General features: G+C 34.5%; 1 protein-coding gene across 8 annotated transcripts in view; it reads left to right on the top strand.

Moving 5' to 3' along the window:
- LOC105832304 overlaps nt 1-16,579 on the top strand; it is a 591,095-nt gene that overhangs the window by 336,424 nt on the left and 238,092 nt on the right. For all 8 annotated transcript variants that reach the window (XR_004962205.1, XR_004962207.1, XR_004962208.1 and 5 more), the window contains one exon: nt 3,269-3,389. Coding sequence is in view for 4 of the 8 variants with exons in the window: in XM_036282909.1 (XP_036138802.1) it covers nt 3,269-3,389 (121 nt within the window). In the remaining 4 variants the exon portion in view is untranslated. The remainder of the gene's footprint in view (nt 1-3,268; nt 3,390-16,579) is intronic.

The raw sequence follows: 16,579 nt of genomic DNA, 5'->3' as shown, positions 1-16,579 counted from the left end.
TTCTTTCTCTGTCTAGCGCCCATTATGCTATTGGTTAGACAGAGACAGCGCTTGACCCAGACCAATTGCTGTGTCCCTCTTTTGGTCGGAAAAAGAAACGAAAAAGAAACAAAAAAAAAACGAAAACGAAAAAGAAAAAGGAAAAAAAACGATAATAAAAACGAAAAAACGAAAGTAAAAAACGAAACGATAAAAAACGAAAAAAAACAATATATTATACAGACATTTAAAAAAATACTAATAATTAATAATGTTAATAATAAATAAAAAAATATTACTTATTATTTCATATTATTTCATCTAAAAGTAAACCATATATCTAAAAGTAAACCAATTAAAATAAACCTTTTGAAAATTAAAAATAATACAATTTATTATTATTTATAAATTAATGTTAATTAGAAATATTGTAAATAATACATATATATATAATTTACAATATTTCTTTTAGATTATATAATAAAAATAATAAAGATAAATTATATAAAAGTAAGATCCAAGCGCGGACATAAATCAGATATCCAGCATAGGACGTTCTGAACAGAACATCTGTTTTAATTCCAATAATGGACATCCAATGAATGTTCATTTTATGTCCATGGACATGCGGACCTGAATTGGGCTTAAAATGGACGTCCTTGGAACATCGGGAACGTCCCGTTTGCCCACGTCAATATTGGCCACGGTCCCGATTGGCCACGTCAATATTGGCCACGCGTGATATTGCCTACGTCAATATTGGCCACGCGTTAATATTGACTACGTCATTATTGCCCACGCGTCATTATTGGCCACGCGTCATTATTGCCCACGTCACTATTGCCCACACGTCACTATTGCCCACGTCATTACTGTATATGGGTTTGCGACTTGGACGGGGTGGGTGCGGAAGAGGGGCCGAAGGCCCCCCTTGCACCCCCCCCCCCGTGTGTGTGTATGTGTGTGTGTGTGTGCAAAGCATTTCTCTGCACCACATGGGTTTGCAACTTTCCACGCTAAGCAAAAAAATTGATTAATATTATTGACGTGGGCAATATCACGCGTGGCCAATATTAATGTGACCAATAATGACGTGGCCAATAATAACGCGTGGCCAATAATGACGTGGCCAATAATGACGCGTGGGCAATAATGACGTCGGCAATAATGACGCGTGGCCAATATTGACGTGGGCAATATCACGCGTGGCCAATATTGACGTGGGCAATATCACGCGTGGCCAATAATGACGTGGGCTATAATGACGCGTGAGCAATATTGACGTGGCCATTATTGACGTAGGCAATATCACGCGTGGCCAATATTGACGTGGTCAATAATGACGCTTGGCCAATAATGACGTGGCCAATTCACCCCGTGGTCAATCAGGATCGTGGTCAATAATGACGTGGCCAATATTGACGTGGTCAATATTGACGTGGCCAATATTGACGTGGCCAATCGGGACCGTGGCCAATATTGACGTAGCCAAACGGGTGCCACTCGTACCGTCTCAGCAAGTAGTAAGTCAGCAATTTTAATTAAAATCAAATTACACCCTCCCTCCCTTTTTTATTATCTTCTCCGAGTCACCTATCATTTTATTCGCCCTCGTAGTGAATAACCGACCGATCCGTCCAAAACGGAGACACTGGGCGGCCCGGCGTTGGCGTCAGAATCAGAATCGGCGGGCTCGGGAACATTTAAATAGCGCTTTACAAGACTACCTCGAGTCGCTGCATCCACCATCAATCACCGTCATCAAAGAACTCGTGTTCCTCGACCCTCTTCTCCAACTACCACCTTCGAAGAACTTCGTATTCCTCGACCCTCCTTTCCAACTACCACCTTTAAAGAACTTCGTGTTCCTCGATTCTCCTCTCCAACTTCCATCTTCGAAGAACTTCGTGTTCCTCGAACCTCCTCTCCAACTATCACTATCGAAGTACCTAGTGTTCCTCGACCCTCCCCTCTAACTCCTATTTATTCCCCGATCAGTTCCCCTGAACCCGAAGACATTCCATCCCCACCTTCTCCTGCACGATCAATAGAAATAATAAATGAGTTTGATCTAGTTTCACCCCGCCCGCATTATTACTATTTTGATGGCACTCAGACTTCTTTGATCGAAATATTAGAGCAATTACCGCTAAAAACAGACTCCCTACTCCAACATTACCGCGATGTCACCATTAACCCGAAAGTTTTACTCGACATAGTATCCGCACTCGCTCCCTCAGATCCAATCCTTGTTTTCACTCCTCACTATTATGATCCTTTTGCCCACAGATTTTTTCTATAACTTCTTCCCCTCATCCACCATTATTCTAGAGTTCACTTAAATTTCAAAAATGACAAAGATCATCTTGTCCATCTTCCTCCGAATCACTTTAGTAATAATTTTAAATAATCAAACCTTAACTTTATTATAAAATCAATACATATGTATATATTTATATTTATATTTAAAAACATTGTTATTCAAACCAAACCCATGTTAAAGATACATAAAATTGTTTAAATTATACAGAGTTCAGCTCTATTTGTAAACATAATGCTAGAATAAATGTTTGTTAGATTTAAGTAATTCCATTGTACATTTAATTTCAATGACCTCCCCTCCATTCCGAACAAGGATAGCACCTGGTCCGATCCCAAGTTAAAGCGATTTAATTTGTTGACTCGAATCTTGGACCGACGTACGATTTGAAACGGGTTATAACGGGCCTATCGGCAGGTTAACCTACATTTTCGAGGCACCACCCTCTCTCTTTTGCGTGCCTTCGGGAATGGTAAGTCTCGTTACGTTCTTTTCTGCCTTACCTGTTCTTCCTGAAATATTCTTCCCACTGAATAAAAGAGTTAAAATCCCATAAGGCTGGACGTAACACAAGTTTTATGAAGTTTTGTACATTTAAGATCATTTTTCTCAAAAACTATTGTTTTTATGGCAAAAATTAATAGGATAGAAAATGTGTATTTCGATGAGACCTACAACTTTTATTTGAAGTATTTTTTGAAATTCCCATTATTTACGAAAATAAATGGAAAAAACCATAATTTTATTAAAAATTAAATATTTTGAATACTAGTTTCCGTACATTCAACTATAAAATTTTATCAAAATCAGAGGGCGGTCGAATACGGAAGTCTTATTAAAATCTAATACGTTTTGTATATATTTAAACTTATATTTTTGGCACAGAGAGTAGACGTCCAATTTTCTACGCTATGATATGCTTACTATATAAATATATGTACAGTATATCATATTTAATTTTTGTTGCAGCTACGGAGGAAAAATTTGAACTTGCGTACAGGAAAAAGGTTATACATGATAAAAACGGAGTTGAAATAACGTGTATTGCTGAAGGACTTCATCCTCAACCAACTTTAAACATTTTCGTTGAGTAAGTATTTTTGTATATATTGAACATATTTGTACAATATATTTGATATATATTAAAATTATATGGAGCTTTATAATTTACTAATTATAATTTTAATTATAATCTTAATTATAATATAAATCTTTCTTCTTACGTATGCTTGTGTGTATGCGCGCGCGCGTGTGTGTGTGTGTGTGTGTGTGTGTTGTAAAAATACAAATTAAATTATTTTCAATTATTTTTAATTTGATTAATTTTAACAAATTTAATTTTCTTATTTAATTATAAATTTATTTAAACAAATTAAATTAAAGATTATTTAATTGACAAATGAATTCAACGGAATTAATTAAAAGTTGCTTAATTAAAAAATAATTTGGGCAAAATTAATTGAAGATTGTTTAGAACAATTGTTTAATTACAAATATGTACAATATATAACTAATATTAAAAACATATATAAATAATATAATTATATGTATATAAATAAATATAAATCACTTAATTTGATTACGTTTGATTTGAACGAATTCAATCAAAGATTGTTTAATTGATGAATAAATTCAGCAAAATCAATAGAAAGTTTGTAAAAAATATTATTATTTTAAATTTTAATACATATTATTGTGAACTTGTTTATAACAAAATTTTTAATTTTTATTAACAGATAGGTATTAAAAAATTAAAATAGAATTTAATAATATTTGAAATTTTCTGTGCCATAAAAAAACGATTTTGATTGGCTTATAAGTGCATAACGTCACATTACAATAGTTTTAAACCGTTTTATACTGCGTTCCACTTAAAGCTTAGTGTTTCGTTATGGCCTTTTTTACTATCAATATCTGTGTGTATTAAAATAAAATGTTAATTAGATTCAGGATTTATTAAAGCTGATTCAACGAATCTACCAAAAAACAAATGTTTTTATGGTATAAGAATATTGTTGAAAACTGCAATCCAAGTGTACCGATCTTGCCGAAAGTGACGTTACACGATATCGTGGCATCAAGTATAGGAAGAGTAGGAACTCTAGGGACCTTTTTCTTTTGTTATGATTTCCTTCCTTAGTCATTACATGTCTCATGGCTTCATGTTGCGGGTCTCGTCGTGCGCGTTGCCGTTTCGTGTTGAACCCGCACCACGTAACATTCAATAAATGTCTTTTTTCTTTTGCTATAACAAACGCTAACACTTATTCAGACCCGCCCAACAGATTATGGGCCCAGACTGATAATTGCGCGATTGAAATAAATTGAGAAAAGTTTGTACATTAAGAAAGGGAGCGAATTAGCAAGAGACATGGCGTCCGTCCACGGCATTTCAAGTATAGAGAAACTCAACAAAAATAATTATGAAATATGGAAAATTCAAATGAGGAACGTGTTGGTGTATATTATAATGACTTGTGGCAATACATCGACGGTACAGCAGTCAAATAGCCTAAAAATCAAATGGAATGGAGCAAAAAAGATTCAAAAGCGTTGGCTTTGATAAGTCTTAGCATCTCAATGCACGCGCAGCTAAATCATATAAAAAAAATCAACACATCAAAGGAAGCATGGGATACTTTGAAGAAAGTGTTCGAATCTAGTGGGCCGCTGAAGAAGGCCACCTTATACAGGGTGTCTGGTATTTTTTTATAGGATGTTTATGAGCAGGTAGAGCGCATGAAACTGAACAGAAAAGTCCTTACCGTTTTTCCATTTTCGCAATAGTTAACAAGTTAGTGACTTGTAAAATTTTCTGTATTAGCCTGGCCTACCAGCAAATGCAAGCGTACTGAGCGCCCGGCCGCGGCGGCCGCCCCTCCCCAGCGCTTGAACCTTGAGATTGCTAGGCGCGCGGGGGGAGTTGTTACAACAAGCGACAATGGCTACGCACAAGCGACGCATAACGCTAAATTCTTCCTTTGAGTTATGATAGTTCCTTACGTTTTTTAATGAAAATAAAATGTTCTAACGACAAAAAGTATGTGTGTACGTGTACATACATGTGTACAAAAAATATCAGTTTTAATGCTTAAAGAAGTGATTACTAAATTTATTTTTTTAATAAATAACAATTATTTTTAATAAAAAATATTTTTTTCATAATAGTCTTAAACGTCGTAAACGGTCATTATAAATTTTAAAAGAAGCTGTTATCATATGCTCGAAACAAAATTTATGCTTCTTCAAAAAACATTAGAAAATTTTATCGATTAAAATGGAAATGACAACCAAATAAAATATTTGTTTCAACTTCATATTCTTAATTAAAAATTAAATAACTAAAATATTTATATTTTTAATAAAATTAATCCTTGTACATACATACGCGAGCTAAAGAATAATCACTTTGTGACAGGAAAATGATTATGCCTTAGTTCCGCAATTTTATATCACTATTACTATTTACGCTGATTACTATACACGTACACGTAAAAAAATATGATTCTAGTTTTAAAAAATCAATTATTCACTTTTAATTTTATTTTTTTTAATAATTATTTTATCTTTAATGACTGAAAAGAGTATTCTGTTGATAATAAACACCACACTTTACATAAAACAAATAATGTTTAACATTTTCGCGTATGTACACACACACACACACACACACACACACACACACAAATTACACACAAATTACAAACCAATTCTTGAATTAAGGAATAATCATTTTCCTGTCACAAAGTGATTATTCTTTAGCTCGTGTATGTATGTATCCCCCCCTCCACACACACACACACACACACACACACACACACACACACACACACACACACACACACACACACACACACACACACACACACACACACACACACACACACACACACACACACACACATTACATACTAAAATTTTCTTAAATTAAATAAATATTGTTTATAAGTTTTCAAACATTTAATAAATTCATATATTCGTAAATTTACACGGAGAAAATTTTATAATAAAATTATGTATGATTTTAATATTTATGATAGTAACCACGAACTGTAAGAAGAAATTTCAGAGAATTATATCATATAAGTAGTGTAAATATTGTCGTAATTTGATGAAAAACATAATAAAAATTTTCATAATTTCTCCTTGGCCCGCGTTTACTATTTACCATAGTAATTTTTACCATAAAGTTTTTTCCGTGTATTATAAATCTATCACAAGGATTAATTTATATATTAAATATTTTATTAAAAATATAAATATCCTAGTTATTTAATTTTTAATTAAAAATATAAAGTTGAAACAAATATTTTATTTGGTTGTCATTTCCATTTTAATCGATAAAATTTTCTAATGTTTTTTGAAGAAGCATAAATTTTGTTTCCAGCATATGATAACAGCTTCTTTTAAAATTTATAATGACCGTTTACGACGTTTAAGACTATCATGAAAAAAATATTTTTTATTAAAAATAATTGTTATTTAATAAAAAAATAAATTTAGTAATCACTTCTTTAAGCATTAAAACTGATATTTTTTGTACACATGTATGTACACGTACACACATATTTTTTGTCGTTAGAAAATTTTATTTTCATTAAAAAAGGTAAGGAACTATCATAATTCAAAGGGAGAATTTAGCGTTACGCGTCGCTTGTGCGTAGTCGTTGTTGCTTGTTGTAACAACTCCCCCCGCGCGCCTAGCAATCTCAAGGTTCAAGCGCTAGGGAGGGGCGGCCGCCGCGGCCGGGCGCTCAGCGCGCTTGCATTTGCCGGTAGGCCGGGCTAATATAGAAAATTTTACAAGTCACTAACTTGTTAACTATTGCGAAAATGGAAAAACGGTAAGGACTTTTCTGTTCAGTTTCATGCGTTCTACCTACTCATAAAAATCCCATAAAAAAATACCAGACACCCTGTATAAACAGCTGCTGAGAATGAAAAAGAAGACCAACATGACAATGGCACAGTAAACGAATTTTCTGGCAAAGCGGGACAACTCGAAGAAGCAGGCATAGAGATTCCCGAAGAACTACTGTTGATAATGCTGCTAAGCTCCTTATCGATAACGTATGAAAACTTTAGTGTTGCGATAGAGTCGCGAGATGAAATACCGACGCTGGAGATCCTTAAGGCAAAATTAATGGAGGAGGAAGCGAGACAAAATGACCGAGACGCACAAGTGATCGATGACGGCAAAAAAAGTGACGCACTAATCGTGAAGGGGATTTGAGACCAAGAAAAACAATGTAATGCAAAGTCAAGAAGCAATGTGAAGTTCAGCTCCCATAAGTTCGAAGGAAAGTGCTTTAATTGCAACAAAATAGAATATAGAAGTCGCGAGCAAGAAAGTTCAACAGAGCGAACAATTCAAATATTGTACTAACAATGATCGCAACACGAAACTATCTGTGAAATCTGGAAGATGGTGTCTTGATAGTGGTATAACCAGACACATATGTAATGACAGACAAAAATTTGAGACACTAACTACAAACGAACGGTCGAAGGTGTACACAGCGCTTTAACAAGTTAATAAAGATAGAAGACACTTTATACGTGCCCAAGTTGTGAAACAATTTACTGTCAGTATCGAATATAACAGATAAAATTTATTCAGTCATGTTTTTCAGGAATCGCGCATTTACCAAAGGAAGAAATGGAGACACGATTCTGTCAGCCATGAAGCAAGATCAACTGTACGTCATCGATGAAACAATGAACTAAACGATGGCAATAAGAAGTGAGGAAGACAAAGATCTTTCAATCTGGCACGCAAACGTCAACGATCTCAACAAGATGAATAACGAGAACCGGTATGAATTTTGTAACAATGCCAGATGAGTTTAAATGTGAGATATGTGTCAAATGCAAACTATCCGTATGACCATTCAAGAGCTCAATCCATCGCGAAGATGAGGTATTAAGACTCGTCCCTCAGATATTTGTGGCCCGATGAGCACAGAGTCAGTTGGAGGCTCTAAATATTTTGTAACGTTTACAAACGACTGTACGGGCTATACGGTAACCACGATGCTACGCAATCGTTCAGACGTGCTACAGGCATTCAAGGACTATAAGCGGAGAGCTGAGAAACAAACGAGTAGACAAATCAGAAAACTTCGAACAGATAATGGACGAGAATACCTGTCGAAAAACTTCAAAGAGTTTCCGAAGAGCAAAGGAATCATCCACCAACTGAACGTGGAGTACACTCCGCAACAGAACGGAGTGGCTTAACGTAAAAACCGCACCTTAATCGCGATGGCAAGATGTTTGATGTTGCAAGGAAAGCTACCTCAATCACTTTGGGCAGAGGCGATAAATTCAGCTACATACCTCCGAAACAGATGTGCAACAAGAATATTACGTGGAAAGACATCGTTTGAAGCATGGTCAGGCCGCAAGCCACATGTTGGTTACCTAAGAATCATCGGAACAAAGACAATTGTATTGGATAAAACATACAAACGCAGAAAATTCCAACCGAAGGACGACGAATACACCCTAATAGGATATTCCGAAGAATTCAAGGCTTATCGTCTTTGGAAACGAGGGACGAAAAGCATCATTAAAGCCAAGGACGTGAAATTCTTTGAGCGTTCGGATCGCGAGGAAACATCTGGAAAGGATGTATTTGTTATACCTGAAACAGAAGATGGTACAATCGTCGTGCCACTACAACATTCATCATTTTATAATTTTTGTCCTTAAAAAACCACACACTTGGCGCGCTTTTTTTACCTTCTTAAAAAAGGTATTCATTACATAAAGTTCTTTAATTTACAAAAAAAGTCGGACAACCTTTTTGTCAAAAAATATGTAATGATACTGTTACGTCCGGGGGACTTTACGTTTTATTATACGCTGACCTTTTAGAAATAAATAAGTTAGAAATATTCTGGAACTTATTAATGGTCGAGGAGTCGCGGAGCCCAAAAACTCCGCGCCACGATAGTGTCTGGTTCTCATAATCAAAAAAAGCTGGACACTAAAGTCATTAAAATTCGACGGGGGTCAGGTCCCGTTAAAATAAAAGTTCAAATATTTACGCAGCGTCACCCAGCTCTTGACAATTTAAGAGTATTTTTAACGATCGCAGATAAGCACCAGATGGAAGTTAGATTAGCTGAAAGGGACGAGGGCGCGTTTGGTTTCGAAGGTAATAAAAAATATACACGGACCCAATGTTTATCGAAAGAAGACCAGACTACCTCAAAACGTCTGAAAGCTATAAAAATTTTCTGAAATCAGACACGTCTATCAACCCTAAAGAAATGCGCGACTGGAAAATATAAATTTATACATATAAAAAAATATAAATTTTTATTTCTCTCTTGTAGACAAGAACACTTGAAAATCCCCCCCCCCCCTTTTCTTCCCTACTAGACCTCAAAGTTTTCGGGCGGAGACAAGGAAAAGCGGGAGCAATAGTCGGGGACTTTAATAAACAGTACCCCGAAACCAAGTAACCACCTGTCCAACGGGAAATTTTAAGAAATAGTTTTCACGCATTCGAAAAAAAGTCCTACCAATTAGAATATTTGAACCACCTACGTCTGGATCCTTCCTCTGTAAGACTCTATATACAGGGTGTCCCAGAATGAATAATTTTTATTTTATAGAATAAAAGAGAATAAAATTTTAAACTAAATGTTCCTTTAAAAATTTTGGCTTAGACTATTATTTACTAAATTATTAATAAATAAAGTTGATCAATCAAACGGCGCGCGGCCGGCATACGCAGCAGCGTAGCGTGCCATGTGGCTCCACGGGCTCTCCACGCGCTTATTACACATTCTCTTACTTAAAACTTTATTTTTATTTTTTATATTAATGAATAAATAAATAAATTTAAATTAATAAATAAATAGAGAAATAAATAACTAAGTAAACTAATAAGTAAATAGATAAAAATAAATAAAATTAGAAATTGTTTCAATAATTTATTATTTTCTATTTTTAGTTGTTAATTATTTATTTGTGTACTTGTATTTATTTAATTATTTAAAATATTTATTTGATTTAATTACTTAATTCTCATAGTTGATTTGGCAGCGATAGACAAAATTAACTACGGAGAGTGTGTTATACAAAGGTATAAAAAAAATTGTTGATAAAAAGTATTAAAATAAATTGTTAGTAAACAATTTGTTTAAACAATTTTTTAAAGAATTATTTCAGCATGTGTTTTTTTTTATTATTAGAGTGATTTTTTTGTAGCAAAGGAGCTATCAATTTTTACTTAAAAACAGTTTTAAAAAGAATGTTTAAACAATTTCTTAAATAATTTCTTAATATCGATATGCATCATGCGTTCCTTATGCAATTTTTCTCGTAGAATTCGGTGCTATTATTTTAAATTCAATTAATAAAAATAATTCGTATTCTACCATTTTTTATTTTTTTCTTATTATTTGAAAACATTTTTTAAAGAAGAGAGGAAGGAGTAAAATAAATTAAAATTTTTTTTTATTTAAAAGTAAAACATTTTTACGTAAATTGCGGCTAAGATTTGTTCCACGTTTTAGGTTTTTGTGGCCCTAAAAACACATGCTGAAATAATTCTTTAAAAAATTGTTTAAACAAATTGTTTACTAACAATTTATTTTAATACTTTTTATCAACAATTTTTTTTATACCTTTGTATAACACACTCTCTGTAGTTAATTTTGTTTATCGTTGTTAAGTCAACTATGAGAATTAAGTAATTGAATCAAATAAATATTTTAAATAATTAAATAAATACAAGTACACAAATAAATAATTAACAACTAAAAATAATAAGGAATTGAAATAATTTCTAATTTAATTTATTTTTATTTATTTACTTATTAGTTTACTTAGTTATTTATTTCTTTATTTATTTATTAATTTAAGTTTATTTATTTAATTATTCATTAATATAAAAAATAAAAATAAAGCTTTAAGTAACGGAATGTGTAATAAGCGCGTGGAGAGCCCGTAAAGCCACATGGCACGCTACGCTGCTGCGTATGCCGGCCGCGCGCCGTCTGATTGATCAACTTTATTTATTAATAATTCAGTAAATAATAGTCTAAGCCAAAATTTTTAAAGAAACTTTTAGTTTAAAATTTTATTTTCTTTCACTCTGTAAAATAAAAATTATTTATTAGTTAAAATTATTTATTAGTTACCCAGTTAGTTAGTGAGTCAATTAGTTATTTAAAGAAAATAAAACAGCAGTGATGGCAATAACAGTAGGAGAGTAATATGAAGTTAGTAAAATGTTGTATAGTAGTAGTTGTAGTAGATATAATCATGTAAAATTAGTACGCGAATAAACTTTAGTGCCGTTCCATCCGGTCAAGAAATTCATTCGATTCCGACAGATTTGTTCGAGAACCAATAATGAGTAAGTCCCACGGTCGCAAACTTTTTTCTTTGTTCTACTTTACTTATCTACTCCCTTCCGTTTTTAAATTTTTAAGGCACGCTATTATTTACAAATAATTTTCTCTTAGAGTTTTTCGTCCCCTTCTTCCCCAAACCTCGTAGATTTCAAGTGTTATCCTCGCAAATTCCGCTCACCTTTACCAAACCTCGAGGATACCGTGTACTATTCTCAACATCTATCCTTTATCCTCTCACGACCTCGAGGATCCCGTGTGCAATTCTCAACATCCATCCTTTATCCTCTCACGACTTCGAGGATCCCGCGTGTGATTCTCGCCATCCCTTATCCTTTCACTACTTCGAGCATCCCTGTTTTCCTCAAGTAATCATTTAGTAAACCCTTCTGCTATTTTCTTACTCCGCGTTTACCGTTATAACTACAGAATTAAAATGAAAAATTCTTTTGTTTCCTTCTCTCCGCCCAGCACATACTTGTATAATATCTGTACAATTATATACATACTCATTATGCGTTTTAAATTCGATTATTTCATCATTATTACAAAATTATCAAATCATGACTTCAGCGCTTATGTGTATTTTTATTTTTTAAAATTTTGTTGTTAGAATAAATACTTTAGGTTAATTTTACGTAAAAACTTCATCATTCATTTAAGTTTCAACGATCTTTTCTCATCCCCGAACAAAGACTGCATCGGGTCCGATCCCGAGTTATATAGCAATTAAGTTTGTTGACTCTAAACTTGGACCTACGAGCGTATGACTGGAAAATGCAGAGTTATATCGGGCCAGAGTTATATTGCCACGCTGACTTATATTTCCGGTCATAACTAGTGCGTTCGCCCCTAAGGCACTTTTCCATTTCAAGCGTGTGCCTTCGGGAAGTTGTGTCACGTTATGTCCTTCCGCTCCTTACCTCCACTCTGCATAAATATCCTTCTAACACCCGACCCAATTCAAATTCCGTAAGGCTGGGCGTAACAATACATAAATTCCTATCACTTGCATCAAACAGATTTTGCGCGTCACGTTTAACATTCTTTGTGTTACACGGAGATTATTTTGATCACTTTGATTTTGATATTCTTATTAAAAATAACTCAAAACGCACTTGCTATGTTGAACATAAGTTTAAAATATTATTATTTATAAATTTATATCGAAATTTCATTTTTCACTGACTGAAGTTCACTGTTTCATTTTTCATTAGTTTACGCTAGAGAAAAGATTCGTTATTGACCCCCTGTAATTATATGTATATATGTGTTTTTTAATATATCGTTGAAATATGTTTCAATTTGTTAAAACTTTTAGATGGTCGCAATGACCATCATGCGTATTGTGAGGCAAGAAAATTCTCACTGAAAGTTCTTATATGTTATAATAATAAAAACATTTTTTAAAGACTTTAGTACATTTGCAAAATTGTTCAGAAATTATTGTTTTCGCTGAAGTAAATAGCCATAAATAAATAATAGATTAAATGTTACATTCATTTTCAGATTGATTATTAACTGTGAAGGAAAAAACATAGTCTTTTCACAAAGGGCATAGCGGAATAAGCAGGTGAAATCTGCCCCCGCACCAATCAAGCTCAAATTGATGTCATTAGTTGGCACCCTTGAAATGTAAAACTTCCCCAAAAATTAGCTACAAAAATTGTATTTTTGGGAGAGTTATGGAGGGGGAAAGAAAAATTAAAAAAGCGGTTTTTCTCGAAAGGGGTTGGACCGATTTTAATGAAAAAAATATATGTTGCAAACATCGTTTAGATAAGTTTAAGAAATTTTTAAGTAATCTTTGTGATAAAAAAAACCTGATAAAAAAATTTTTGAATTCTTTATGAATTTTTTTTAGGGTGATATTTCTGAGATGCCACTTTTATATTTTCACGAAAACATCTCTAGATTCTCTACACGTATTTTTTTCAAATCAATCGAAGTGGTGAAACATAGTTAAAAATAATAATTCACGCCGCGCCCCCGCGCCGCACCACGCCGGCTGGATGACTGCGCCGCGACGATTGTTATCATATTGAACTTACATACTAGCCTTGTTGCAGTATTGCAATGTTTAGTTGCCAAGAAAAATTATGATATAATAATATATAATATAATAATACATGTAATATTTCTAGGACGTCTGCAGTTAGTCTATAAAACTTATAGTTTCCGGAGTTTATCACGAGGAGGTTGCAGTACGTTTTTAAATTCCATATTTTCGGGGTGATTTTTAATGTGAGTCTCTTCGCCTCTCACATTATTTATTTATCATCGGGGTGCTTTTTTAATGTGAGTCCCCTCGCCTCTCACATTATCTATCATCGGAGTGTTTTTTTAATATGAGTCCCCTCGCCTCTCACATTGTTTATCATCGGGGTGCTTTTTTAACGTGAGTCCCTCGCCCCTCACATTAACTAAAAGAAAATTTTTTTAATCATCTTTACTATCACTTTCAATCACTGGGATTGAATTATCTTTTTTAAATATCGCTAAGTATTTCTGCTGGTTAAAAATTTTTAGGTAAATATCTTGCATAAGAATAGACTTTATTGTGTTCTCTCAGGAGTTACAAGGCGCTTTTGAAACGGAGCGTTCCCAAACTGTTCACATCTACATCATAACCCTAACATCCGATTCGACCTGGCCATCAGCGACCATTACATCCTATAACCTCCCTCCCCCTGCTCGCATACCTTTTTTCCCCGTTCCCGCCCCCCTCCTGCAGCCCTTCCTCCTCTGCCCCCTCTTCTCCCAGACCTCCCTCCATCTCCTCCATCTCGCGGTTCTCTCTCTTCTCTCTTGTCAGATCATCAGTCATCCTCTTGTCCTCGCTATATCTTCTCCTTCCTTCTTCTCCGACTTGCCATCCCCGTACTCCACCTTTTGCTCCTCCGTTCGTTTCTATTCAGCCTCCTTTATCTCTCCGTCTTTGGCGTCTCCTGTGCTTCCTCTCTTCATCCTCCTCCGTCTCTTTCGGTCTTCTTTCTCTTTCTTTATCCTTTATTCCTCTCACCAAACTTGCCGTTACTCCGTTATCTCTCCACTTTCCGTGCTGCTGAGCCCCCCCGACTCTCTACGCTTTTTTCCGCTCTTCCTTCTCTCTCGCTCTTCGTAAACTCCTCTCCTTGTCTCTCCCTCTCTCTTTCTCTGTTCTCCTCGGCTCCTCTCTCTTCCATCTGCTCTACAGTTCTTCTCTTTCTGACCGCCATCTCCTCTACTTGTCTCTTTCTCATTCCGCTTCTCTATACTTTCTCTTTCCACTAGCATTTTTTCGTCTGATGTGGACCACGAGTCTCGTGAACCTAGACGTTCCCCAAAACTCGCTACCACTTTCCCTTTTCCTCCGCCGTGTTTCTCACTTCCATTTGGCCAATCCTCTTCATATCTCGATTCTTCCGCCAATCACGGCCTCTTTCCTCGCAGATCGAACCTGTCGATCATCACGTTCTCTCCCGCTATCCGCTGCGCCATCTGTCATCTTCTCTGTTACGCTCTCTTCTAAGTCTTCACTCTTCTATTCTTTTCTCACGTATCCGTAGCCTCTCTGCTTCCTTCCACTCCTGCGCATTGGCCCTTCTCCGCACACTTACTGTCTCATCACCATGACTTGCTCCGATTTTCTCCGTCTTTCCTGTCTCTCCACTGTCCATCCCGTACTTCCCTTCAATGTTCCGGCTGCTCTTCCACCTCCATACACTCTCACCTCCTTTTTCACCTCCTTTCCACTTTTTCACTTCTATAAAACCGCGAGCAACCTCCCAGCCCTCCATCAATCTCCGCCATCTTTCTCTATCCCCAATATCTTGCATAAGATAAATAATAGATTATTGTAACAATATGCGAACAACAACCAACAGTCTTCCATTAGTACACTCATATATATAATGAGTTACTCCGATACTGTTTGTACCGCAAGAAACATCTGTGTGTTGTACGAGAAATATGTCGGGACGGAACTTTTAGTTTAAGGACATTTTTCTCGTTTTTAACATACCCTATGTTTAACCCTCCGTCTGTACACTGACCCCAAAAGGGAACAAACAAAATTTTCCACTTGTGTAACCACAAGATTGTTGATAAGCGGAGCTTGGCTCCCCTCCCTAAAGGAACTTAGTAACAGTAGGTACTCATACCCGGAAGGACGCTTCGACCTGGCGCTTGTTGACACAGCAGCGTGTAAAGTTTACAAGTGTAAAGTTTAAAGTGTTCCCAAAAAGACCCAGTGTACAGATCGTGTATGTATTTCGTGACGGTATGAAGTATTTAATTTTTATATTTTTCTTAATTGTTTTGTTATTTTTATGATGTTTTTACTTGAGTTACAAGCATAATTTGCTTTTTTAAGTTTATAAAGGCGAATCACAATGGCTTTACTAAGACTTCAGAGCAGATTTGTTATTTTTTTCGAGAGCGGCAGACTCAGATATACGATATTATAATTTCTTTAATTTTGATTATTTTCCATTATATCTAAATTTTTTAATAATATGTACTATAATTTTTATAATAAAAAAAGATTTGTGTGAAAAATTGTTATTTTATTATATCTCCATTACTCGAAAAATACCTTATTCTTAGTCATACAAATAATTATACTTTTTGCAACCGACACATATAAAACAATTTTTTTTTGAAAGGTCATACCTTAATCTAAAAAACCTCAAAATATTTTTTCTTAATAATAATTTGTTATTAAGTTATGAATTTTTTTACAAAATTCTAATTTTTGTCAATCTCGAGACATTTAAAATGTTATTGTAAAAAAACTTTTTAATAAATGACCAAAATAAATATTGAAATTTAAAATATAGTTATTCAAAAGTAATTAAAAATTTTTTCAGATTGTTTACATGTATTTAACATTAAAAAAAAGAGGACAGGACAAAAAGGGATTAGTGTA

Source organism: Monomorium pharaonis, chromosome 2, assembly GCF_013373865.1.
Source record: "Monomorium pharaonis isolate MP-MQ-018 chromosome 2, ASM1337386v2, whole genome shotgun sequence".
In the NCBI taxonomy this organism is placed as follows: Eukaryota; Metazoa; Arthropoda; class Insecta; order Hymenoptera; family Formicidae; genus Monomorium; species Monomorium pharaonis.
Note: the sequence above shows the minus strand (reverse complement) of the source record. Positions and strands in the feature narration are given on the sequence as shown.